Genomic DNA, 27,521 nt, shown 5'->3' with positions numbered 1-27,521 from the left:
CCCGTGACAAAACAAAGAGATTAAATGACCTGTGAATGTGACTTTCCACAACCACCCCCCCCCCAACCTTCATTTTCTCTCACTTAGAGGCCTGCTGCCCCCTTCTGGACGCTGGCGAGACATCACCGAGGGACACCGGCCGTGGACTCTGGACGCGTCAAGTGTGACCCCCCCCGTCAGGTCCGCCAAGAGGTTAGGGTCTTTAAACAAGAATGCAAATATGCCGGGTCCGCCCCCCCCCCCCCCCCCCCCCAGGCTTCAGCGGCGGCGAAGGCCAAACGTGGGCCTCCCCCCCCCAACAGATGGCGCGAGTAGCGAGTGACCCGAGGTGGGAGGCCGACGGCGAGGTGCCGGGTGTTTGTTTTCCGTGGATGTCGGGGCCGAGGGGGGGAGGGAAGGGTGAGGTGAAGGGGGGGGGGGGGGTCTGCACCCGAGGTGCACCAGGTGCTCCTCTGTCGCTCAGCAACGTGTCAGAGAGATAAAAAGGTGTGGGGGGGGGGGGCTTTCTGCTTTAATCTCCTTTGGGAACTTTTGAATTCTTTTATTTTTTTTGCATTTGATTTCTTTATCCCCTTTGTGACTACTCGGGTAGTTTTGGTCTTTAGAGTCACGGCATCTTATTTTATGACGTTATTGCTCAACTAAAACATCTAAAAACATAAAACGTTACATTTTGAATATACATCCATGTTTGAGTGGGTGTAACGCTAGCATGCGGTTATGTAATACTACAGGTTAGTATACATGCCCATTAGATCACTACCTATCAGCGGACTGAGCCATTAAGCCTGAAGCAAACGGATGAAAGCTCTCATCTGCAGTATTACCAACTGGGTACCTGTAACGACCAAAATGTATCGGGTTAAAAGCCGGGGAGGGTGGTCAAAGTTCCTCTAGAACGGCCACGAAAAGAACATTAAAAGGTTCTTTTCAATATAAAGCTCTAAAGAGCACCCCCGGTTTTTTACACTGTACTAGTTTACAGCACAGTAGAAGATTACAGCCTGTAGATACAAGTGTGAATGGAGAAAAAGATTGAAACATTGAGTACTACTAGCATTCAGGAGTTTCTTGAAGCCAGTTATTCCCTTTGGTCCATGCACCACCACACCCAAGCCTCACTGTCTTCATTTCTACTAATAATGCAAATATTATTATTTAACTGAAGAAGAAACAAAGAGGGAGATTTAAATCCCAACCTCCAATGCACCTACTGTAACGTGGGCTTTTTGTTTTTTTTTGTCATCCATCTCCGGTCTGAAACAATTTTTTTTTTTGCCCCATCAGGGGGATTCATTTTGTTCTATTTAAAAGAAAAACTATCCGAGAACACTCTGTGGGTTTAGGCTGAGTGATTAAGGGCCTCGGAAGGGAGGCGATGGGGTAGTAGATGGTTAAGTGAATTTCACCTAAAAAAAAAAAAAAAAAAGCCCATTTCTTGAGAGAAAGGCAATTTCCCTGAGCTCTGTGCGCCAGCACATAGCTGTAGTCCAAGCTTGGTCACACATCAGGGCCCCCGAGAATGGATTGTACCGCGTTTACCGACAAAAGAGAGGACAGGCTTCTCTTTGCCAAATGCTTCAGTTTGAGTATTTGAAAAGTCGAATCTGTTCAGATCTCTGTGCTTTGTTTGAACAAAAAAAAAAAAAAATAGGAGACAACTCGACGAGAATGGTGCAATTTGCTTGACAAGACATTCTCCTTGAATACCTATGATTACCTTCTAAAAGCGAATAAACTTGAATCTACATTAACGGTGAAGGACCGGAGGGCTTCAACATAATGACGGCATACCGAGGGGAGTGCCACATCAGAGTATCCCTTTCCTTTCCCCCCCTCCTTCCGACTGGAGTGCCTCCTTTGATCATCAAATTGTTCTCCTGAAAAAATGCTCTCTGTTCTTGAATTATCTGGTGCCGCTGAAGTGGAAACTGCATTTTCTTTTTTTTTCCCGGGGGGGGGAGTGTGGAGATGTAAAAAAAAATTGAATAAGCGGGCAGGAATCAATACGTCAGGCATCATCCCCCGAGTGCAGCGGAAGAAGAGTAATCAGGGCCCCTTCGGATGAGGAAGTAACTTGTGTTTTTCTCCCTGACCGCGTGTTCCCGCTAAAACATTACCATGAAAGCCGTGTTTTTGCTCTCTCTCTCTCTCTCTCTCTCTCCCAGGTATTCCGAGAGCCCGGGAGGCGACAGAAAAGAGTTAATGGATGGTAATGGGGCCCCCCCAAAAGTGTTTCTCCAAATCCCTCACCGTGCACAGAATCAACTTCTCGTTTGGCCCCTAGGACCCCGATTAAGGCGCCAACACCGGGCTGCTTGTCAGTTCCAATGCAAATGACATGTTAGTCAACGGCAGCGCCTGTTTAATTTGTGCCTGGCTTTCGTTGTGGCTGCAGTGAAGTGCACATTTTCACACTCATGCATACTCATTTCGGATTCATCCGCTTCTGATGCGGTCGGATCCATTAGAAAATGTCTTCCCGTTTGCCAGCGGAAACAACAACCCAAAAAACAACAACAACAACGCGGATTTTCACCACCTGGCGGTTTGTCGCGTTGCGCACCAAACACACACACACACAACATATAGAGCAACGCCGCAACATTCAAACAATTGTCTCGTATTATTTTAATAATAATACCAAGATACCATTTCTAAAAAAAGATTGTGTGTGTGTGTGATCATTTCATGGGATTTATTAACACTAAGGAAAAGATGGATAATAAAAGCCTTTTAAGGATGTCCACTCCAATAGAGAACTTGACATTCAATGCACTTGGATAATATAAAGTACATCACAAAGACTCCATGAAGGCCAACGCTGGAAACTCACCGGCACTGTGGAAGAGACCGCGTGAATGAAAGAATAAAACTTACCACCGCTTCATCCTCAGACAGAACGCGCTCTTCATCGTGGACAAGTGCCACTTTAGCCTGGACTTCATCCACAGTTATGCTGTTGTGCACAAAAAAAAAACGACAGATAGCAGAAGTGGGTTAGACTATGGGGACATTTCCTCTTACTGAAAAAAAAAAACGAAAGTCACCTGTGTTGAGTATATATATATATATATATATATATATAAAAATAAACAAAAAGTAAATGGATTATGGAGCCCAAGCGTATTGCCTTCTACTTGTGTGAGCTCATTCTTTTGCCAAGTTTGGCCTTTATCAACAGGCCATTGAGTGCGTTTTGGCGCCGTTTGCCCCACGCGGCGCAACAACACAACGCAACACAAAACCCGCAATCCAAACCTCGCACGCAACCCTTTCATCCTGGAACGCTTGGATCTTTTTTTTTTTTTTTTCTTTCTACGGCCGCGCTTCCCCTGCTGGGGTCTTCCTCGGCTTCCACCCAAACGAACGTTGCCGAGGCGAGATAATGACGGCGCAGGGCGGATCAATCCCGGGGGGGGGGGGTGATGGGAGTCCATCGAGAGCGGAAGTGCGCGGCAACATACAAAGCCAAATAGCTTGTTCCGCTACAGAGGATCGATGCCCGGGGTAAGTGCTGGAGGACAACAATGGCTCTCTCTGTTGTGAGGTGCGGGGGGGGGGGGGGCACAGGCTGCAGAGCAGTGTGAAGAAAACCGGCTTCGACTCCAATCATCATGTGTATCATATATGTGTGTGTGTCACACACAGACACACACACATATATATATATATATATATATATATATATGGATCCTAAAAAGGAGGTGCTCACTCCTCTGTAATCCTGACAGAGACGAGGGTATGAAAATGCACAACCTGTTAGCGGGGGCCTTCCGGGAGGCCTTCCATCACGGTTCATTTCCTGAAGCAGTTGGTGGAGTCTATTTATAGGGTGGCGTACTGGTACCAGTTAATCCTGCACCGGGCTCTGCCAACTGCCCGCCAGCTGGCACACGGGGGGCTCGGCGGCGCTCCGGAAGGTTCGGGCTGAACTAATGGGGACGGAGACCACGAGCCGCCTTAATGACCAGGGTGCCCGCCCCCCACCCACAATAGTGAAAAACTGAAAGAAAGTTTCCGACATACCTTCACTAAGTACTAGCAACAATAACTTTGCCACTTTATATTTGTTTTCAAATACAATTATGATGATAATCAGCAGCCCGTTAGCTTGTGACTTGTCCCTCCACGTATTTCAGAGCGGATTCACGCCCTGGCGAAAAAGAAAAAAAAAAAAAGAAAAGAAAAAAAAGGGCCTGTTTTTTGTCCGGAAAGCAATTATTGGTGGCTAAATAGACGCAAAAATTTGATTAGTTCACGGGATGAGTGAGAGAACAATTATCTGGGAATCTGCATCGAAGATAATTAGCAATTCCAATTGAGCGGATTAAGAGACGGGCTAGCGTTGAGCCAAGAGCCGTTAGGGACACGACAAGGAGCCGGCGATGCGCATGCTAATCCGGCTCCATGTCAGCAAATCGCTGGGCGCGAGCATCAGGTGTTGCCAGGGAGGGGGGTGGGGGGGGGACTCTGGACTTTTTGCATTCGTCGTCGTCGCAGCAACCAAAATCAAGATTGACACTTGGGCGTTGTCTTTGTCAAAAATAAATCAAAAAATGGTGACGTACCATACATAGCCACCGCTCCCTGTTTTATTCAAATGGTCATCAATACTCGTCTGGCCTCGGGCGGGGGCGGGGGTGGGTGGGGGCTCCCCCGCCTCCCGTCGGGCTGACGGACCGAAGTGACGGCCGTGCAGAAAAATAAGCGGCGCTCGCAGATATTTTTCTACCCAGGTAATGCGTTTGTTAAAGCGCGTCTGGCGGAGCTGATGGAGTGGACGGATGGAGGCGGAGCTGGTCGAAGGGAGCGGGGGGGGGGGGCTGGAGGGGCTGAATAATAGCCACGCGTCCGGGGCGCGGGGGGAAAATGCATAAGTGGGCACATTGCGCTCCCTGGAAGAAAGAAGGGAAAAAAAAGAAGAAGAAGAAGAAGAAGAAATCGTTGCACAAGCACTTCGACCTCAGTGCGCTGGGACTTGATGGCGCTTTCAGTTTATTATGCCCGATACCCGGCTTCCTTTCTCGGACAATATGCCTGGTTAGCTTAAGGAGCAATGATATTTTTTGTGTTTTTTTTTTGTTTTTTTTTCAATCATAAAGGCTGGGATAGCAGTGCAGGAGCATGAAGGAGAAAAACTTGTTGGATGTGAAGCAAATAGCGTCACATCCAGCTACCTTTTGTTTGCATGCACACATCAGAGGGTTGTTTATAAATCTTCTCTGCAAGTGAAATTAGCCGATAAATAATTAGGCACAGTTTGCAAACTGAAACATTTGGTCAGACTTATTCATCATCAATAAACCTGGCTCGTTTTAGTATGCAGTTGTCAAACTGCACATGTTGAAGTGCACTGTTCAAGGACAGTTCTGAAAGAAGAAGATTTGAAACCGTCGACCTTGTTCCCTTTCTTTCCTCACTCCTCGGCCTTCAAGCACTTTTTAAACAGCACAGGAGGAAACATGGCCCCAAATGAGCAAATATGCTTTAAGAAATTTCTTTAGTATTGGATTTCATGGCAATCTCAATACTGTGACAGAAACCTTTTCACCCTGACGAGAGACAAAATTCTAGGCAGGAAAAACTGTTTCATCACAAAAACATCAGTGGACGGTTTAAAAAAAAGGCAAACCGGTGGATCTTTGCATCTGAAAATCTTTTTTTGAATCCAAAACGTTTCCATTTTTACAAAGAATTTGAGGGCTGACAAGAATGGATTGTGGAGGGTTGTCCTTGTGTCACGAGTCATCTTAATGGGTTGGCATGGGGCAAAACACAAAAATAGAGTCACAAGCTTTTCAACTGTCAATGCAGGAAAAGGAAAAGCTGTATGTTAGTTACCTTCCATCTTTATTGCTGTCCAGTAACTTGAAAGTGCCGGTTACTGTGCTGTTCTGACCTCTAAAAAGACCTAAAACGAAAAAAATGGTATCTGGATTAATGCAAAGTTTGTTGTAACCAAAAGAAGAGAAAGGAAAAAAAGACACCAGTCAAGCTGATTTGCTTCTAAGCACAAATACTCATAACAAAAGAGGGAACATTTTCTGTTACGGAGCCGTGTGGGATTTGCTTTTTTAAATCAACAATCACAGCTATAAACATGAATCCATCTGAATGCAAACTGAGAGTTGGGAAAAAAGAGATGGACCGAGTTAGAGTTGGTTTCTAAAAATGCGGAGAGTGTGTGTCAGTACGTGTGTGTGTGTGTGTGTGGTGGGGGGGGAGGGGAGGGATGGGGGGGGATTGGAGGAGCATGTTGGGCAATCAGGCAAAGAGTCAGTCACGCTGTGCGAGAACATTTGGTTTCCCTGTAGGAATAAAAAAAAAAAAAAAAAGTGTGTCAGAGTCCAAAATGCAATCAGAAGGCTTTGTGCTGCAACGGCTGGTGTGACAGTGATTTCCCTTCTCCTCCATTCATATTCACAGGGAGATGAAAAAGAGATGCAAAAAAAAAAAAAAATGTGAATCGCATTCATCGAAGTGGGAGGAAGTTCTCTCGCACACAAGCAGACGCACAACGGAGAATGTTAAAAAGGGGCAAACTGATTGGCCCTGAAGTCTGGGGAAGAGCACTTTACATGATACTAATTGCACATCCGCCGCAATTACCTTTCCGTACTAATTACAGAAAAGCTAATTGTGGAATTAGCATTTTTTTCGCTCTTTTTTTTATTTTTTTTTACCCAGTGTACAGTCGAGTGGGAGTGTATGAAAAAAAGATAAACTAAATCCCAGTTAATAAATGCAGCCATACCAAAATTAACTTTGAAATCCTATTCATAAAGTTTGGTTGTTTTTTGGGGGGGATGGGGAGTTCTTCTTTTGTTTTTTTTGTTTTTTAAGACACAAGATCGTACAACATTTTCCCGTCAATAATATTGATCGAGGCAGCAAACATGTACGAAGGAGCTTGGAAAAAAAAAAAAAAACATTAATCTGTCATATTAGTGGCCTATCCACATGTTTCAAACGGCGCTCTATTCCCAACCTAATGCTTGACATTCTGAACCCCATGTCTTGCAAAAAAAATAAAAAAATGAGTGCACAAAAGGAGGAAGAGAAATGGTCTCATCCCTCCTCCTCCTCTTCCTCCTCCTCCTCCTCCTCCTACTGCAGAGCTGCAGCTCTGAAAAACAACCAGAAGGAGGATGGATGGCGAAGGGAGGAGAGGAAGAAAAATACGGAGTAGTGTGTATGTGTGTGGTATAAAAGGTAAAGAGGAAGAGTGGGGTACAATATGGAAAAATAAGTGATGAGCGAGCAAGAGGGTGTGAATGGAAATAAAAAAAAATAAATAAAAACAGCGAGGAAGGCGGTGCAAGACGTCGGCTCTTTAGGCCGATGGCACATACAGGGGGGGCCGTGTTTACTAATGGACACCATCACTCATCCACCCATGTTGCCCTGGCGATGGCGAGCACGTCATACCCGTAAAAAAAAATGAGAGGAACAAAGAGAACGGAGGAAAAGGGAACACATCAGCGGGAGTCGGCCACGTTATCCGCACACAGTCCTCCTTTGTTGTTGTGAAGCACAGCACTCAGAGGCCAACACAACGCACACTTGCTTGTTTTTGTATATATAGTGTGAGCAATATTTTGGAGGGAAGGAAATTACCCCTGTGGGAAGGAAGCGGGGGGGGGTGGGGGCTTTGAGATGGAGATGTACCAAAAGGCTGCAGGTGTTGAGCCTTTATTTTTAAAGAGCACAGTCGAGAGTGTAAATATAAAAAAGGTGGAATGTGCAAAGAAGCGCTTTGAAAAGCTAAACGGTGCATCAGATGGCGGCAGTTTACAGAGTGACTCACGCTGCGTTAGTTCAGAAAAACACTGCAGCACTGTAAAGAACATTGCAGAGTGCAATAGAAAATCAAACATTTTTTTTTTTATTTTTATCTATCGCTTGCTCATGTAAAGTGGACCAGGATTGCAATTGAAATCCAAAATCACAAATGAGACAGAATTAATGTGGCAAATTCATTGGACTTGGTACTCTGAAAACACACTTTTTAGTTTAATTATGGAGGTAACTTCATCATGCCTTATTCCAGATATTCGCCCTTTTCTTGTGAAATACTTCAATTCTTCAAGGCCTGTGCAAATGATTAGTGAAATGAATTCATAAACAATTCAAAACCAGTTATCACCTTCCCTTAAAACACTAATTACCTCCCCCAGGCTGAAGAATGCTAGGGGAACAGATCAGCTTTTGTCATTCTGTGAGAATGTATCGGTCCCAAACCTTCGCGTCATGTACCAAATGAATGCCCATGTGGTCGCGTGTATCCAAATGTTATGGTCCGTCTGACAACGCCATCTGACAGGAACAAGTTGCCGGGCCACAGTCTGTTTTTTGGATTTAGTAATGAACAAAAGACTCAAGAGGGGATGGGCACAAAGAAAACAGAAACAACATCAATTGTTAGAAGAAAACAAAATGATTGACCTGATTTTCAGCGGAAATTGGGCGATTCTCCAATTCAAAAGAACCAACGTGGAATGATGCCCATATCTGACCCCCCTCCCTCCCTTCCCCCCCCCCGCCATTGCAGTGCACCTAATGCACGCCACGAGACAACGTGCATGAGTGCAGTGGGACGCGAGATGTCTCACTGCACTCACCGGAGAAATCAGGTCAACCGGCGGATTACCGACCGGAAGTCTTGAGACGGCGGGGGGGGGGGGGGGGGGGGGGGGGGGGGGGGGCTTCGTGTACCGGTCCATTAACTCGGGCGATGGGGGGAGGGGGGGGAGAAGGAAGAGAACTCCGCGTGAACCCCCCCCCCCCTCCCCCCGAAAGCTGACTGAAGTCTGCCATTAAGAAGGCTCTCCTTCCAGAAAGAGACAAACAAACGGGACCTCGGGACATCTAAGCCTCTGTCATCCAGTGGATATTTCCCCCAGCATGCTTTGCGCGGTGAGGCAGAGTCACAGGTGTTGAGCTTGGGCCACGGCTCACTCGCGAAAAGCACAGTGTGCCATGTGCATGCATTCTGAGAACGGAATAATACAGTGATGCGGTGCATTATGAGCTGGATGGTGGAACGGCACGTTTGCGGGTCGCTGACACGTCCTTTTTTTTCTCGCGCAACGCGACCGCAGCGACGACGTCGAAGGTATTGTTCCGTTGTGCCCGAAAGCGCGCAGAGAAAGTGCAATTTCCTCTGAGGGTACAAACAACGTGGCCCTTAAAAAGTGCGCGCGGAGCCCCGGAGACGCGCTCGAACGACAGCAGCAGTAAAAAAAAAAAATGAATCAATTTCAAAAAGACTGCTCGGTTGTAGTTTTCAGGGTCAGCTGCTCGTTCTTTACATTCCAGACACGGACCAAAACGTTTCCTTTCATGGGAGATTTAATTGAGATAACAGTATGTATCCGTGTGGGTCTTAAAAAATTTTTTTGCCATGTTTGGACAATACGTGTGTGTCAGTCAGTGACTTGAGAGGAAACTAATCTTAAAGGACATTAAAGAATGTTGTTGGGCGTCCAGCATCATAAAGATACGGTTACACGACGACGAAGGGTTAGAAGATGGAGAAAAACGGTGGGCATTTAACTTTGTGATTTACTATGCAAATTTACCAGTGGAATTTAACAAATCAATCACGATGAGTTTAGGGCAAGACTTCTGCGGCGACCCGCCTGTTTAAAGCCGTGTCAACCTGCTCCAACAAAATAACAGTAGAGCTTCTGCCAAATACTGTCTGCAGATTAAAGGAGCACTCACCAAAATTCACCTTTTAGTCAACATGTAATTCCACAACTTGGGAGCAGGAAAGAAAATGCTTTTGAGTCACTGGAATATTCCTTCAACTTCTGCACCACACACAGACACACACACACACACACACACACACTAGCTGTCAGTAGAACTGCGTGATAAAAGCATCGATGGATAGCCGACGCGGGCAAGACGCGCAACCACGGACAAGAACCTTGATGGATGGCTTGTTACGCCCTGAAGACGAGCAGTAATGGAAGCGAACAATGACAGCCTCAGCAACATGGAGGTGGGGGAGGGGGGGGGGGGGGGGCGCCTGGCAGAGGTCAGCCGGGACAGTGGGAAAGCATGATGGATGTATGCTCAGAGGAACCGGCGAAGTCGAATGACCTTTACTGCCATCAGAAGTCCAACTTGAGGGCCAGTTTGACACGAGGCGTACAATCAACGGCCATCAGGGACGTGGCAACTTTTCTTTTGATTACGAGATTCAACCAGCAGACGTACGTGTTACAGACTAAAGAAATGACCCATGTTGAAAAAAAAAAAAAGGATCTGTACACCGTGCTTTCCAGCACCCACACACCCATCCACACCCACACTATGGACTTCAGTGTGCAAAAAAATGATTGAGCCCATTCCCCATCCAACTTTCTGTACGATCACATACGCAAGTGTGAGCGATGAGGGAGGTTTTTTTTCCCTCTCCGAAGGTCTGAGGACCCCCCCCGGGGGGGGGGGGGGGGGGGGGGGGAGGCGCCCCTTTGGGAAGCGGCAGCAGTGACCTGTGATCTACACAGCGGAGCGATGCCGCTGGGGGGGACCGGGGCAGATTGCTTTTGAATGGACTCCAGCCGAATCACGGCGCGGTTAAAGAGGTGGCGAGACACTTGCCGCCGCCGCCATCGTTGTCCCCGGCCTCCGGCGCCCTCGACGTCGGCTCTTTGAGTCGGTCGGCCTCCTGCTTCTTCCTGCGGCGTTCCTCCAATTTCATCTGCAGGTCCTCGGCTACCTGCTGAAGCTCTCGGAGCTGCGCCTGCCGACACACAATGGAGAGCGGGATTTGCTTTATTCTATTCAGTTACAGCTTGAGCGGGGATGGTCGTTCTGTATAACTACACAAAAAAAAGTATACTCGGATTCAGGACAGTTTGAGATAGAATTGTGCAAAGGTAACTAAACTAATCAAGTAATAATTGTACTGTAAAGTGATGCGTATTTGCATGCTAGGTGTATTATCTTTGATGAATCACTTCAGGAGAGTGTGGTGTTCAATATTAACATTAATACCTCAGAGAGAAACCTAACTGAGCATTAACGCCTGCACTGTAATCAAGTGCTTCGTAGAGCTGCTCATTTTCTTGTGTAACGTAGATCATTTTGATGTATTTGTAGCTCCAGGGAAATCTGTTGATTCAGACCTAAAACAACCTAATAAAATTTTCACGTTCTGAACAGTCGCGACTACATAATCACTTAGGGAACGTTAAACATTTAACAGTCAACACTTACAAAGTTTGTACAGAAAGTCGGGCCTGGATCAACAAGACCACGACCAGCACTGTGTTTTACCGAAGCTTTGCCAGAGCTGCTCAGCGGACTGTTTTGTCAGGAGGCGTTGCCGTCACACTAAACAGGACAGCTTCTGACAACCGAGCACAAGCTATCATTACTCTCTGTAATGGGCCAATTAATATGAACGAGCAGCGGCTCCTTGTTTACCTGTGTGTGTGTGTGTGTGGGGGGGGGGGGGGGGGGCGTCCTCGCGTTGGAGACTCTCATGAGGCAGTGATGGATTCTGCTTGATACCGACGGGGATGACTACCTTTCCAGGCCACAATATATTAACTTTTCAGGCTTCATTTCTAGAAAAAAACAATTTCATGCGGTCGGTAGAGACTTGGGTCTCTTAAAATCACACTATTTTTTGGCTACCCCAAATAGTTTGGCTCCAGAAAGCATTTGTTTGAGGTGTGGATTCTGTGTAAATCACTGTCTGTCTGTGAGCAGCTTCACCATGGATACTCCACTCTGTCAGTTTGTTAGTTGGTCTCAGCCATCTGAACCATAACGGCGTCACGTGACACAGCTATTCTTTCAACCAGGCTTCATACAAACCTGGAAAAAAATTAAATCACAAAAGTTTTGGAAACTTGTTTCATGTGGTTCATTTAAGGTACGTTTAAAATAATTCATATCATTTTAAAGAGAGAAGCTTAAATTATGAACAGGACGCTCTCATACTTGCAGCGCAAATAGTTCACACCGTGGTTTTGTGAACGTACGAGACACCAGCATGTTCCCTCTCAGGGAATTCAAGCTGCGTAAAAACGCTGTGGGAACGCCTCTGCGTGACCGTGTCATGAAGCACGTGTGAAATCCAACCAATGGCGAGCTGGTACGTCATAGGCGGGCGACGCCGGGACCAGGACGCTATAAAGGGACCCGAAAGGCAGGACCATTCATCTGTGTGCCTTCATCTAGTGCGTGTGAAGTTTTTCCTAGTGTTATGGCTGAGCGGTTTGTTATATAGCGTCCTGGTCCCGGCGTCGCCCGCCTATGATGTACCAGCTCGCCATTGGTTGGATTTCACACGTGCTTCATGACGCGGTCACGCAGAGGCGGTCAGGCAGAGGCGTTCCCACAGCGTTTTTACGCAGCGTCTCGTTCCCTTCAGGGAACTACGGTTACATACGTAACCGGAGACGTTTGATGGCCATATAAATAGTAGCTCAGGAGTCATCCACTGTGCAGAGAGGTGTAGATTTAACCGTGGTTAGCTAACGGTACATATTGATGTGCATGCAGGGTTCGAAATGAGGGGGGTCTGAGGGGGTCCCGGACCCCCCATAAGCCATTGGGGACCCCCCATAATAATTTATTTTTAGATTTTGGGGGGTCCCCGAAAAATATTTTTAACATTGAAAATGATTGTGTAATTATAGGTCTTTAGTGACGTTTTATATTTATAAGAAAAAATTACTTTATTTCCTAGCGCGATTGGGCAGCAATCAGGGCAGCTAATAGCGTCACAGGTTGTTGTCGTGGTCCTCCGGAGTAAACAGTACAGTCTGTGATGCAGACACGTGGTTACTGAACGCGGCAAAAACGAAGCCTCACAAAGAGTGAAATCTAAAGAACCCTAATGAAAGTCCCGTAAGTGCTTCGATTATGTTTATATCTCCATAATAATTGCTTATTATAGTAAAATATTTGGAGTTGGTGTTCCTATATCAAAAGTTGCATTAACTTAGATGATTAGAAGAGTGCGTTTGTCATCGTTTCTTGCTGTACGTGTATATGCCAAACAAACTGCCAGCTAACAGCAGACAGTTAGCAGTTAGCTAGACTAGTTATTCAAAGCTAGCAAACCAACCTAATGGTCCAGTCAGTGATTACGAAAGATAGCGAGGACTTAATTCAAGTCTGTGAGTTTTGAATGGGAAAATGTTTTTGGGGTGGGGGGGGGTCCGAGACCCGGTGCTAATACGGTACAGGTGTCTTAACGGCCGTTATCTACCAGACCGAATAGCAACTCTGATTTCGGTGCCTTATTTAGATGCCACTAAAATGCCTCCGGTTTCTCCCTGATGCTCCGAAAACGGACGTTAGAGGGAAGTGAAACAGCGCCGCACGGGACGCTAGTAAACACTACACTAGACAGCAGGTAACGTTAGCCTACCGTTAGCTAGCAGCTGAAGTGTATATATATATATATATATATATATATAAATAAAATATGTCAATGGAGCAACCACGGTTAAAATACTGACAGACGGTGTAAAGTGTGTGTGTTTCACTGAACAGTCTGTAGCTGCCGTTGTCTGAAAAACAAACAGATGTTGCGTTCACTTGAAATTAGCCTCGCCAGCTTTTCCCATTGTTTTTGTCGTTAAACGGTAATTTACTGGTGAAATAAGACTTTGTTATACGTTGTTATTACATTATTAATAATTCATTTAATGTTGAGCTCACTGTCGTTTCCTTTTTTTTTACTAACCAAAAAAAAAAGCGGCTAGTTGTTTTACAAATCCCATTAACATAAGGGATGAGAAACACCATTTGTATTTCATCAAGCCCTTTGAAGGTGCATGGTGCTGCCATAATGAGGACACCTGGTGGATTTAGGTAACTTAGTTAACTTCCTTGCTCAAGGAAAGAATGACCTGTTTTCCATTTTGTCATGTCAGGGATTTATATAAGGTGCTGTAACTTTGTTGCTCCAGAATTAGAGGGTTACCTGTTTGATTATAGCCAATCCACTTCTCCAGACACCACTACACTACTGGGACCAGCCCAAACCATGGAAAACATCCCAAGACCATTATCTCACCTTCAAAATATGTCAATATAATTTTGCCTGCAGTATATAGTGTAGGAAGGTAGTCTTCAGTATTTTTTTATAGTTTTAGGGGACCCCCCAAGAGTCCTAAGTCATTTCGAACCCTGTGTGCATGTCATGAGTTGGGACAGAGACCCGGGACGAGCAGAATATAGTGAAGTAACTTGGGAGAGCGCCAACAAGCCGTGCTAACGTAAGCAGAAATCAGTGCTAGCTAGCTAACGAAGTATGCCGCTGTCTCATACGGAGGCGGTGGCCAAAGAGAGACTGCTAACTTTCATTGATATTGATATTAGCAGAGATAAACCAAAGAACTCGGAGAAAACTCTTCATGACATTATTACTAATTAAACGAGCACTAGTGCTGCTCCTGATGCCAGATTTTTTTAAATTTAACTTTCATTGATATTATGAGATAAACCGAAGAACTCGGAGAAAACTCTTAATGACATCATTAATAATAAAAGGAGCACTAGTGCTGCTCCTGATGCCAGATTTTTTTTAATTTAACTTTCATTGATATTATGAGATAAACCGAAGAACTCGGAGAAAACTCCTAATGACATCATTACTAATAAAAGGAGCACTAGTGCTGCTCCTGATGCCAGATTTTTTTAAATTTAACTTTCATTGTTATTAGGAGATAAACCGAAGAACTCGGAGAAAACTCCTAATGACATCATTACTAATAAAAGGAGCACTAGTGCTGCTCCTTATGCCAGATTTTTTTAAATTTAACTTTCATTGATATTATGAGATAAACCGAAGAACTCGGAGAAAACTCTTAATGACATCATTACTAATAAAAGGAGCACTAGTGCTGCTCCTGATGCCAGATTTTTTTTAATTTAACTTTCATTGATATTATGAGATAAACCGAAGAACTCGGAGAAAACTCTTAATGACATTATTACTAATAAAAGGAGCACTAGTGCTGCTCCTGATGCCAGATGAGATAAACCGAAGAACTCGGAGAAAACTCTTAATGACATCATTACTAATAAAAGGAGCACTAGTGCTGCTCCTGATGCCAGATTTTTTTTAATTTAACTTTCATTGATATTATGAGATAAACCGAAGAACTCGGAGAAAACTCTTAATGACATCATTACTAATAAAAGGAGCACTAGTGCTGCTCCTGATGCCAGATGAGATAAACCGAAGAACTCGGAGAAAACTCCTAATGACATCTGTCAGAGTCGGTGCTGGCGCAGGTTGCAGGGCAGGCAGGCAGGCAGGCAGGCAGGACTCAGACGCAGGGTCTTCCGACAAAGTGCTCTTGATTCAAAACTCAACGGAACGTGCACCAACGAGGACTGACAAAGACAATGACGCGACAGGGGACAACAGACACACGGGGCTTAAATACACAAGGGAGGTGCAGGTGATTGGACACAGGTGGAAACACTCAGGCAATCACAGGACAAGGCAGGAAGTGAAGTTAACCCAGGACCACAAGGAACATGAAACTTCAAACTAAAACAGGAAGAGAGACCAAACCGTGACAGAACCCCCCCCTCAAGGACCGAATTCCAGACGGTCCTAAAGGGGAGCAGAACCGGAGAAAATCAGACAAGGGGAGAGAGGGTGGGGACCCGACGATCCTGGACCGCGCGGGGAACTCCGGGTGATGGCGGTCATGTGTCGGGTCCTTCGGGGGGGCGGCCGGAACGGCGGCCGGGCCTCAGGGTCTCGGGGGGTCTGGCGGGGCGGCGGCCGGGCCTCAGGGTCTCGGGGGGTCTGGCGGGGCGGCGGCCGGGCCTCAGGGTCTCGGGGGGTCTGGCGGGGCGGCGGCCGGGCCTCAGGGTCTCGGGGGGTCTGGCGGGGCGGCGGCCGGGCGTCGTGCTCTGCGGCGGCGGCGGCATCGTCGTGGCGGGGGGCGCCGAGCTGTGCGGCTCGGGCGTCGTCGTGGCGGGGGGCGCCGAGCTGTGCGGCTCGGGCGTCGTCGTGGCGGAGGGCGCCGAGCTGTGCGGCTCGGGCGTTGTCGAGGCGGGGGGCGCCGAGCTGTGCGGCTCGGGCGTCGTCGAGGCGGGGGGCGCCGAGCTGTGCGGCTCGGGCGTCGTCGTGGCGGGGGGCGCCGAGCTGTGCGGCTCGGGCGTCGTCGTGGCGGGGGGCGCCGAGCTGTGCGGCTCGGGCGTCGTCGTGGCGGGGGGCGCCGAGCTGTGCGGCTCGGGCGTCGTCGTGCCGTGGGGCTCCGGCCCAACCCCTGACCCCACCCCCCCTTCAAGGACCGACTTCCAGGCGGTTCCCAAGAGGGTGGGAGGGAGGGGTCATGGTCAGGCGCCGCGGGGCCGGGACCGGGGGCGTGGTTCTCGGGGCTGGAACGGGCGCTGACGGGGTTCTCGGGGCAGGAACGGGCGCTGACGGGGTTCTCGGGGCAGGAACGGGCGCTGACGGGGTTCTCGGGGCAGGAACGGGCGTTGACGGGATTCTCGGGGCAGGAACGGGCGCTGACGGGGTTCTCGGGGCAGGAACGGGCGCTGACGGAGACTGGAGTCTTGGGGCTGGTTCAGGCGGAGACGGGGGTCCTGGGGCCGGTTCAGGCGGAGACGGGGGGCCGGGGGTCCTGGGGCCGGTTCGGGGGGAGACGGGGGTCCTGGGGCGATGGTGTCGTACAAGGTCTGGATGTGGGCGGCCAGCTCCATCATCTGCTCCCAGCATGCGCTGATGACTTCCCAAAACGGGTCTTTAACGTTGAGCCCTGCTGAGTCCTTCGGTGGTCGCGTCATTCTGTCAGAGTCGGTGCTGGCGCAGGTTGCAGGGCAGGCAGGCAGGCAGGCAGGACTCAGACGCAGGGTCTTCCGACAAAGTGCTCTTGATTCAAAACTCAACGGAACGTGCACCAACGAGGACTGACAAAGACAATGACGCGACAGGGGACAACAGACACACGGGGCTTAAATACACAAGGGAGGTGCAGGTGATTGGACACAGGTGGAAACACTCAGGCAATCACAGGACAAGGCAGGAAGTGAAGTTAACCCAGGACCACAAGGAACATGAAACTTCAAACTAAAACAGGAAGAGAGACCAAACCGTGACAGACATCATTACTAATAAAAGGAGGATTTAACTTTCATTGATATTATGAGATAAACCGAAGAACTCGGAGAAAACTCTTAATGACATCATTACTAATAAAAGGAGCACTAGTGCTGCTCCTGATGCCAGATGAGATAAACCGAAGAACTCGGAGAAAACTCTTAATGACATTATTACTAATAAAAGGAGCACTAGTGCTGCTCCTGATGCCAGATTCTTTTATTTACAGATAGCCTCTGTATCTAACATTAGCTGGTTGTGGTACAATATGAAAACTATAGGTGCTCACGGATGACCCGTCGTCTGAAAGGCAGAAAAAGCAAGCCAACCGTCTGCCTATGACTAGGAAGAACCTGATGATACGGGGGGGTTTCTTTGGCTTTATCATGTGTTTCACCAGTTCTGTACATATTTCATCCTCCAAAATCTCATGATGGAGAATGATCATCCTCGGCAATTTTTCCATCCATTGAACTTGTTCCACAAAGTGATTGTAGGCTTTCAGGCCAGCCCTCTTGACGTTGTGTCTCCGCGCCTCGACGGGCACATCAACATGTCGTAGCTTTTCCATGAGCCGCCGGGTCAATGAATCAACTCTGACTTTGCCGATGTCTTCTGGCAGGCCAGGCACTATCAGATTCAGCAGACTTTCCGCCACGGCCCTGCATTCCGCTTCGTCCCACCGAAATTCTGGGTCGGTCTCGACGCTCGTTGTTTCAACGTTCTCCAGTTTCACTTTTTTACTGAATTTAGCTTTTAACCATGTTTTAACTTTCGTTGCAGTCGAAGTGTGGCTCTCCAGACCGGTTGTTGGACCAAAGTAAACAGTTAACAAGCTTTCACATTTCCCTGCAGTCGAGTAGGGCGCCCCCAGACTCGATGTTCGACTTGAGTCAGGGTTTAATGTTTCAGTCGAATAGTTGTTCTCCAGACTCGATGCTCGACTTGAGTCAGGGTTTAATGTTTCAGTCGAATAGTTGTTCTCCAGACTCGATGTCCGACTTGAGTCAGGGTTTAATGTTTCAGTCCAAAAGTAGTTCTCCAGACTCGATGTTTCACTGAAGTTAGCATCTAACCATGCTTGAACTTTCCTTGTAGTCGAATGTTGGCTCTCCAGACCCCATTTTTTACTTGAGTTACCTTTAAACCATGTTTTAACTTTCTTTGCAGTCTCAATCAGACCGGTCGTGGGACTAACATTTGACAATGTTTGACCTTCCACTGCAGTCGAGTAGTGGCTCTCGAGACTGGTCGTGGGACTAACATTTGGCAATGTTTGACCTTCCACTGCTGTCGAGTAGTGGCTCTCGAGACTGGTCGTGGGACTAACATTTGGCAATGTTTGACCTTCCACTGCTGTCGAGTAGTGGCTCTCGAGACTGGTCGAGGGACTAACATTTGACAATGTTTCACTTTCCACTGCAGTCGAGTAGTGGCTCTCGAGACTGGTCGTGGGACTAACATTTGACAATGTTTCACTTTCCACTGCAGTCGAGTAGTGGCTCTCGAGACTGGTCGTGGGACTAACATTTGACAATGTTTCACTTTCCACTGCAGTCGAGTAGTGGCTCTCGAGACTGGTCGTGGGACTAACATTTGACAATGTTTCACTTTCCACTGCTGTCGAGTAGTGGCTCTCGAGACTGGTCGTGGGACTAACATTTGACAATGTTTGACCTTCCACTGCAGTCGAGTAGTGGTAAAAATGTTTACCTTTAAACCATGTTTTAACTTTCTTTGCAGTCACACTGAAAAAGTTGCTCTCCAGACTGGTTGTGGAACTAACATTTGACAATGTTTCCCCTTCCAATGCAGTCAAATAATCCATTTATTTTCTTTAAAATGCACTTAATATTCCCTTACTAGACCGTGTAATACACGTTTCAAACTTACAACTTACAACGTGTATGTACTGTGTACTTCTGTATGTCCAGTTCGATCTTCAAAACACTATGATCCTAGGCACGTAGTTACATGTTCTGACGTCAGTAATGCGTCACCACGGTAACCTGGCAACCGATGCCAAGGTAATCGCCGTGACGGCGGTTATCACGTGTCACGATAACGTCATCCACGGACCCAGACCGCTCGGTCACTGTGCGGCAGCGGTGGTTCTTGCGCACCGATACGGACGGCGTCGACTATTTTACGCTTCGGCGAGTCTGAGTATGCGCTTCCCTGGTTTAGCTGTCTCAGTTTAGCTAACTGTTAGCGGGCTAAAGACGCGGAACTCCAGAGACGACGTGCGTGGAGATGAAGACCCGTTTTACAGCTCGGGGCTGGGCGGCCAGCAGAGAGGTTCATGCGAACCTGGCTGCTCCGTTTGCTGGTGCCGGAAGTCAGTGTTTGGAGACACGTGCACTTCAACCAGTTGAGACGCCACATCTTGAGAAGACGGTGTTTTACCGTCTCGGCCACCATACGTTCGTAACTAAGGAACAAAGAACGCGGGAGAACATGTGACAGGTGGAGGCTTTTGATAGAACTGCACAGGGCAGGTGGAGGAAAACCTGGACCGAAAAATACAGGAGAGAAAGAAAGTAAAGACTTCGATAAAAAGTGGGGGTCCAGTTGAGAATGGCTGGTTCATGATCCAGCCCAAAACATAATGCATTGCATTGTTAAGGGGTCTCTTTTGTTGGTACAAGCAATTTCACAATGGAAACAATAAAGGACCATGACGTTTCCGTTGGCCATGTCAAAAACAAAGTGTTGCGTTTAGGTCCCTGGTTCTTATCAAGTCAGAGGAGCTTTACACCATTGCAAATGTGTTAAATATCCTTTCAAATAAATGCTTTGCTACTTGTTAACAACCAAATCCTTTCATGTAATGATTTTTCACATGTCATTTATATTACACTATACACTTCATCCATTTGTTTATTCACGATAGGGTTGTTTCTATATCTTAGAATATCAATTTAGAGTATGTCAGTAGCAAGAAACATGTAACCATTCCACATACCTCTTCATTAACTGGTTTTATGACTAAGATTATGATGTCCTGTGCGAGTGTGTTCAGAGAGCCGCGAAAAAGCGTAGTTCCCTCTCGCACAATATCCTCCTCGGACTGAACAGACGTGTTTATCGCTTTAAAGAAATGTCTCTCCCATTCACCCATTTCTTGACCTATTTATGGACGTTTTCAAAAAATATTTTTGTGAACTATTTTAAAACTCTTTTTTCCATGAACTATTCAACATCAAATGAAATGGAATTAGGTGGCTGTGGCCTGACAAACGACCCGAGGTCAGCTGCCTCAAACACGCACTGCAAAAAAAAAAAAAAACATGCTGCCATTGTCACAAATTCTCCACCTTAGTTTTCATCCTGCCTGCTTGTTTAATTAACAAGCAGGCAGGATTTAGCTTGTTTCATTGGTATACATTAAGCAACTTTTTAAAAATTAATTTCAGCTTTCTGCATTCCAATGCATTTTCAGCAGGAAATGCATTTTCTAGTTATATTTAAAAGTTCCCCAGGGTCCCCAGCAGATTCTGGTTTAACCCTTTGGACCGCGGGAAGGGTTCGCTTTTGGGTCATTGTGTGTGGCTGCCGAGAAACAAGGCCCCGGCGAGGTGACCCATGCCACGTCAGAACAAAGGCTCGCCGATAGCAGAGGATCCCGCCGCGCTGCCGGGCGACACCGCGGCCTCCATCTGCCAATCAGCCGCCTCGGAACACAGCGTGGGACAAAACATTTTTTTTTAAAAGAGAGGGCGCGCGCACTCAAAAGACCTTCAGCTTGCAAATCAGATGTGTGTGAGCTTGTGTATGTGTGTGCGTCCTTCAGTTAAGATCTCGAGTTGAAGTATCTTTTTAACTGCATCTTACATCACAAGCAATATATCTTGAAACAACTCTATTCTTTGTGTGAGAGGTTCCTCGGATTACCTTGAAATGATGTAACTTCCCACATAATCATCAGACCAAAAGGATCGAGGCCAGCCACGAGAGAGTGAAAGGATTAGTGGGAATTAGTCCTCCGGACTTGTTCTTAGAAATGCCAGTAACTACACATCGGTACTACAGTCTTATTGGGAAAGAGACCGTTGGGACGTGCCACGTGCAGGAGGTGAGCAGAACTGACTCACAAACAGCCCAGAGACCAAGATTTGAGACAATGCATTAAGTAATAGAACTGAACGAAGAAATGTATTAAACAAACACCCAAGAGATCCTCAGCTGCCAAATGTAGCCACGTAGCCCTTGCACTGAACCCCAGGGCTCCAGGTTTTTAATTCGCCCCCCCCTGCGCTTGTCGAAGGAGCAGTCGGAGCACAGCGGAAACCGTTGTGTAGTTCTTTGAAGCTCCATCAAGAACATCGAGTTGATTTTAAAAAAAAGGGGGGGGGGGGGGGGGGGGCTCGATGGCTCAGGTGCTTGTGCCAATTCAACCCCGACCGACTCCTTACTGTCTTAGAGCGATGCGAATGGAGCATGTTTACAGCAGTTTTTGAAAGGTGGAGATAGGAATAACGTGTTATATTTGACTAGAAACTAAACGAGTTGAATGAATGGGAGACGTGATGCATTTTGGTTTCTATATACTAAAATGTGTTGGGCCCTCCATTTTGCCCTTGTTTTTCTTCACTGAAGACAAAGGAAAAACACAGAATAATGGAGGGAGACCCTCATGTCTGATCCAGGGGCCGATAACAACGACCCTCAAAGGGATCCAGACCACACCTGGCTATAAAAAGAGGATGAACGGAAAAACGCACAGATCTCCCATTGGACAAGGACCGTGTCACATGATCAAAACCCACTTTTTATAAAAAGAGAATCTTAAGTTCCTGTTAACAACGGTTTGAGACACTACAACACTGTTGATTTTCTTTTCCCTCATTTTCTAAATTTTCGTCTTAATTTCACTGGACGAACCAGAGACTCTCGCCTCCACCTCATCCCTGTTTCCCTTTTGCTCCGTTTGATTTGATCGCAGAGACAGCTTTACGAACGACCTTCTCGGACCCGCAGGCCCGAATCACCTTCGTCCACTGAGCTTTTCCGCAAGTCAGCTGGAAGCTGCTGAAGAACGGGCGACCGATCGAGCCCATCGAAACAGAGAGAGACTGGTTGTCTGGGCAGATGACTTTAGCTTTGATGTCACTCTAGTTGTTAAGTCATAATGTGGTACTATGTAGCCGCATCAACTAGTCCACTATCATGTTTGAATGTGTACCTGTTTTTTTGATACTGTGATGGGATTGAATGTGCCAAAGCTATTACACTGTTGAATGATATTCCATGGTCAGATTAGTTTTATTTTCCTCGGTGATCGGGTCTCTGCCGTGAGATCCGTTTACTATTTTTCTTTCGTATACGTAGCCACATTGTTTAAAAGACACGTAACTACATAGACATAAGCTAAACCAAACTGATTTACACCCATACTGATTCCCCTCGCCCGCTAGTTGCTCCTAAGTAAATCTTCACTCTCAAGGAGTGAATTATGAGTCTTGATTTATAGTATTGGTCATTAGTCCCTGTTAGCTCAGGGTGGTGGCCCGTTATTTATTTATTCTGAGAATCATCTTAGTGATTATTAATAATACTATTAATGTCAATAATTTAGTTCCACACTACCACGCTATTAACCTAATACGACCCCCTGCCGTTCCCAACCGATGACATTGATTCATCACCTCGTGAGTGCAATGGCGTCAACTTCCAGGTAGTTTTTTGACAGATCTCAGGAGGCCGAAAACAGGGAAGTTATTGGTATTGAGGTGGCAAAACCCCCGAACGGCACAGTGGACTTCTTCAGCGACAGATGTATAGGCCGGGTGGAGACGGGGGGCTATAGGTATACAAAACTATATTGGAGCATTAACATACCAAACCACAAAAAGTTTGAGTCAAACAAAACCAATGGCAAGCTGAGCAATATTTAAAAGAAAATTAAAAAGGTTGAAAGACTAATTTATTCTCTTCCACATTCAACATGGTATGAATATTAAGGCAGGTTGCATCAGCTCCAAATCATTAAACTTTTGTGGAAGAAAAGTGATAATTATAGCCTTCTTTAGAACCATTATTGAGCATACCCACAAACACGCCAATTTTGTGTATTCAAAAGGAGTTCAGGGTGTTTTATTTGATACTGATTGAGGGATTAAGTTCAAACAAACAGGCCGCCATAGACTATAAACATACACATACATGCACATTTCCCCCCTTGTATATGTACACATGTACACATACAAGGGGGGAAATATAAGGGGGAACAAAGCGTGCGGGAGCAGTCTCCACAGAGGATTTCGGTGCACCTGTTTCTCTCTCCAGAGCAGCACTCCCTCCTCAATCAGTTGCTGCTTGAGCTGCAAACCCTCGTCCAAGGTCCTCATCTGGCCCTCCACGTATGCTCGCTCTCTCTGTCCCAGATTCCTAGAGGAGAGAGAGAGAGAGAGAGAGAGACGCACAGCCTCATCATTACGGAGAGAACATCCGCCACCCCTGCCATGGTCATTGAGATGGCGCGATCCAATTTTTAAGGGCCCACAATGCAACGGTGATCCAAATGGGAAAAATAGAAGAGTAAATAAGACGGGGGGCTGAACTAAATTGTTTCTGAAGTCTGGCAAACAGCATACGAGCGAGGAGCTTGTGAAAACATAATGAGGTATACTCTGCTCATATGTGAAATAACAATAGGGCCGTCAACAAAAGAAGTGGGTTACCTTATTAGGAGTTACATTTACACAGCAGCCAAGATCTCAGCAGCGGCGTATGGTCCATCCGTGCATCTCAGAAAGGATGATAAATATAAGCCGACGGGGCCTGAATTCTTATGGGTTTATCTATTCGTGGACCTGCCATCTATGCACTGAGCAATTTACAGTGTGTAGAAGTTGAATTTTCTGCATGAAAAACACTTCAGGATCGAGTCATTGAGTACAAAATTGCTCTGCGAAAAGAGGTAGGGACTCAGATCCGTCTCTATCGAGGATCAAAACAATATTTTGATGCGTTTACATTATAATAGCGGGTGGGGGCTGCATCAAGATTTTAAACCATAGTGACACTATGCCCCCTGGTGGCACAGCGACACTATGATGAATACCGTCATCTAAAACACTGCTTGGATCTTCTTTTTAGCTAAATTGCCCAAAATCTACTGCTTGAAACATTTGCCCAGATAGAATGGGCTGATTAAATGTTTTTTCTTCTTCTTTTTCTTCTTCTTCTTCTTTAGCAATGCGTGGGCCTCTCTGCATGTGTTATTTTATAAATATTGAATCTCAGTTTTGATTCAACTGACCAGCAAGTGTTCTGGCAGTGAGCGTGGCTGTTGTATTCATCTGAAGCATCGCAGCAATCTGGCACGAGACACAGGAGAAACCAGTCCAACGCACATACAAGAGAATAGAAGAGCATTCGACATATCAGACAGGAGTATAAGAACACAGTCAGCAACTTTGAAAACAAACATTTTTAGCTGCTTTCTGAGCTTTGCATCTCTCCTTTGCCCCTAAAAAGGTGAGTAGAAGCAATTGCTTTCCAACAGCACATCATATATTAATGAGCATTAAGTGCCTTGATTTTTTTTAAAGACCTGATGTAACCAGCTAGATCAATTAGTTGATTAGTCTAATCAACAGAAAATGGATCAGTAACAATATTGATGGATTGATTTATCACCGGTCATCTTTTTAAAGAGGTGGGCTGCTGTGGGAAGTTGCCATGGCCATTTTCATTATTGTCTGAGAATGAATTGTTAAAATGATCTCCAGATTCAGTAAAGTTCAGTGTTATTTTAGGATTCCCGACGATAGTCTTGCATGCGCCCACAAAGTCACACTTCCAACGTAGCTCCTGTTAGCCTAGCGACTGGAGGCGGGGAAACAGACAGCCTGCCTTTGTCCAAGGGTGAGGAAATAGGCCCTTTAAACATCACTCATAAATATGTTCAATATTGTTTGTTTAATCTGTAAAGAAGAAAAAAAAGATCTATTTGTGCAACGCTGAGCAGGTGATCAGTGTATCCTTCTGTCAAACCAGACATGAGTGGCAAAGACATTTCCTTTTAGGCTTTAGTCACTTTTGAGCAACATTGAAACTGAGATCTCTGTGCCTCTAGTTCAGAGAGGGTCTCTCTAGTTCAACCACTTACAAAGATCAGCCGCATGGTGTTACGCAAGAGCTCGGATCCGTGTGCCTTTTGATCAGATGTTTCACCCCAGAGAGTGGGCAAACGGAGAGGTTTCTCAATTATCGGTGGCCGGTAGAAACGAGAGCTTTACAGCTCAGAAAGGGAAGCCAACGAAAAAGCTTTCAACGACCGGCGAAGTAAAAAGCAACGTTGCGTTTGCTTCTGAGAAAACAGGTGGGAGGAGAATAAAGGGAGGAGGAAAGACTGCTGTTCAATGCTGCTGAAAGCGCCGGTCACACACGGGAGGTGGCAAGGATGAAATGTACTGATAGCGAAGGGGAGATTTATGGGAAAACCAAAGTGGATGAGGAGAGGGGGCTAAAAAATAATCTGATGAAGCACAGAGTGGGGCAGATTTTACGAGAAAAAGGGGAGAAAAGCCTTGAAAAAAAAGGACAAAGGAGAGTGGGCACGCGCATATTGGAAAAATACGAAGGAGAGTAGTTTTCTAGAAGAATAAATCTGGTCATCATTGTTCATCCATTGTCTCACTTCAGGTTCTGCAAAGTGTATTGAAGTCCCCCCTCGGCAAGAGTATTATTTCATTCCAATATAATGCCATACAAGAATCCATACCACAGATGCCATCATTGACTCGTGACGACGGAATGTAGTGTGGGCGAAAACCCAGGTTGGTGCAGTAGAATCGGCCCCGAGGACAAGCGGAGGTGCCTGCGTGGAGCCAGAGGCAGAGGTCAGCAATAACCATCGGAAAACAGATTAATCACCTCAAAGAGGAACACATGACGGATCAGTAATATCTACCTGAGCTGACATAATATCTACCTGAGCTGAGAAGTCCCTGTCTCTCTGTGTGCTGTGCTCCTTGCTTCACTTTGCTTTTAGTGCATGGGAGCGTGCCCCACTGATTAGGTCACAGCCACCACTCCTCCATGCACTCATACGGGGGTTAAAGTTGATTTTGCCGTCTCAACGGACACCTTTGTAAAAGGAAGCACGTCTCCCAGCCTCCGGATCCCCCTCAGGTAAACACTCTGCTCTGTCAGGACCTTTAGCTACGAGCAGAGAGCCGCAGAGAGGCAATCGAAATGCCCCCAATCTCGGATGTTGCAGCTCCGAGTTCAGTGAGTTAAAAGCTGCTCAATTCGGAATGGAGGGCATATCTACTGCCTCCTCACGGTCCTTAACATGGAGACGGTTGAACAAATAGTTCTGTCAGCACTGTTGCCATTGTTTATACTGACCATGTTTACCTGAGGGGGGAGCAGAGTGCACTAACATTCATGTGGATGCAACCAGGGCAGCGCTTCTAGTGCTGAACAAATGAAAATGAAATTGGCCTTATTTTTTCAAAATAAATGTTAAAAAAAGCTTTGGAGAACCATTTGCTCTTAATTTTGGCCGCATGTTCATTTTCTAGAATTCAAGCAAAGTAAATTCACGGCCCTTTTGTTGGAAATAAAGTTAATGGCGACCGACCGACCAACTGAGTACAAAAAGTAGAGAAGCTCTGCAGCATACAGAGGGAGTTGAAGTTCACACTCTGCTAAGGCAGCAATTATTCCACTAAATATTACATTGCAAATATAGTTTTCTGCTATATGAATTTTGACTGGCTTTTGAGTAGCTTCATTAGTATTTGTTGCCAGTAGCCGCAGATCGTCATTGTTCAGCCTAATATGCCGTTAAGAAGGTTTCTGTGATTCACACGGTGATATTCAGAACGAGTTGAGTAATACAAAAAGTATGTTGTGTTTTTTGTGAAATGAGGGAACTATTGGACACATTACCTAAATTAAAAACAGACGAATTCTAAGGGCAACATGAAGCAAATGTCTGGCTACGATTTAGTCTGAATAGCATATGGTCTGTTTGAAAATGTAGAACCAATAACTCACAAGGGCAACTACTGCAGAAGTGCATTGCAAATAAACAGCATTCAACAGAAAAAACGCATGCACTTATTACCTGGTTCGTCTGAGCCATCGTCACAGTCGCAGTAGTCGTCATTCACCTGCTCAAAGGGGATGATCTTGGACCCATCGATGCACAGAAAGGACTTTCTCTCCCTGTAGAACCGCTTGTCTGTTAGAGGACGAAAACATTACTGGAGGATGCATGTCGATGGTCTTGAACTGGAGCTAGAGACCACTTTGGATGACATTTAGCCCGTACGGCATTTATTTTGGGATAAAAGCGCGACGCTCGAGTGTCTAAAGAAATGATCCTGGAACTATAAAACGATGCGTCTGGCAGTATTGATACACCCGGAACAAACGTTTACCGCTATGTACATGT

The 27,521-nt window shown here is 46.3% G+C and overlaps 1 protein-coding gene across 2 annotated transcripts in view; it reads right to left on the bottom strand.

The window, feature by feature from the left end:
- The window catches only part of LOC119222185 (glucosidase 2 subunit beta-like), a 71,480-nt gene that overhangs the window by 42,918 nt on the left and 1,041 nt on the right, over positions 1-27,521 (bottom strand). For both annotated transcript variants that reach the window (XM_062560874.1, XM_037478586.2), the window contains exons 2-8: positions 27,192-27,308; positions 25,839-25,934; positions 24,372-24,429; positions 23,380-23,497; positions 10,618-10,759; positions 5,845-5,914; positions 2,881-2,959 (exon numbers count right to left, since the gene is read on the bottom strand). In XM_062560874.1, coding sequence (XP_062416858.1) covers positions 2,881-2,959; positions 5,845-5,914; positions 10,618-10,759; positions 23,380-23,497; positions 24,372-24,429; positions 25,839-25,934; positions 27,192-27,308 — 680 coding nt within the window. The remainder of the gene's footprint in view (positions 1-2,880; positions 2,960-5,844; positions 5,915-10,617; positions 10,760-23,379; positions 23,498-24,371; positions 24,430-25,838; positions 25,935-27,191; positions 27,309-27,521) is intronic.

The sequence above is a fragment of the Pungitius pungitius genome, chromosome 1, assembly GCF_949316345.1.
Source record: "Pungitius pungitius chromosome 1, fPunPun2.1, whole genome shotgun sequence".
Lineage (NCBI taxonomy): Eukaryota > Metazoa > Chordata > Actinopteri > Perciformes > Gasterosteidae > Pungitius > Pungitius pungitius.
The sequence above is the reverse complement of the archived record's forward strand: the minus strand, read 5'-3'. Positions and strand labels throughout refer to the sequence as shown.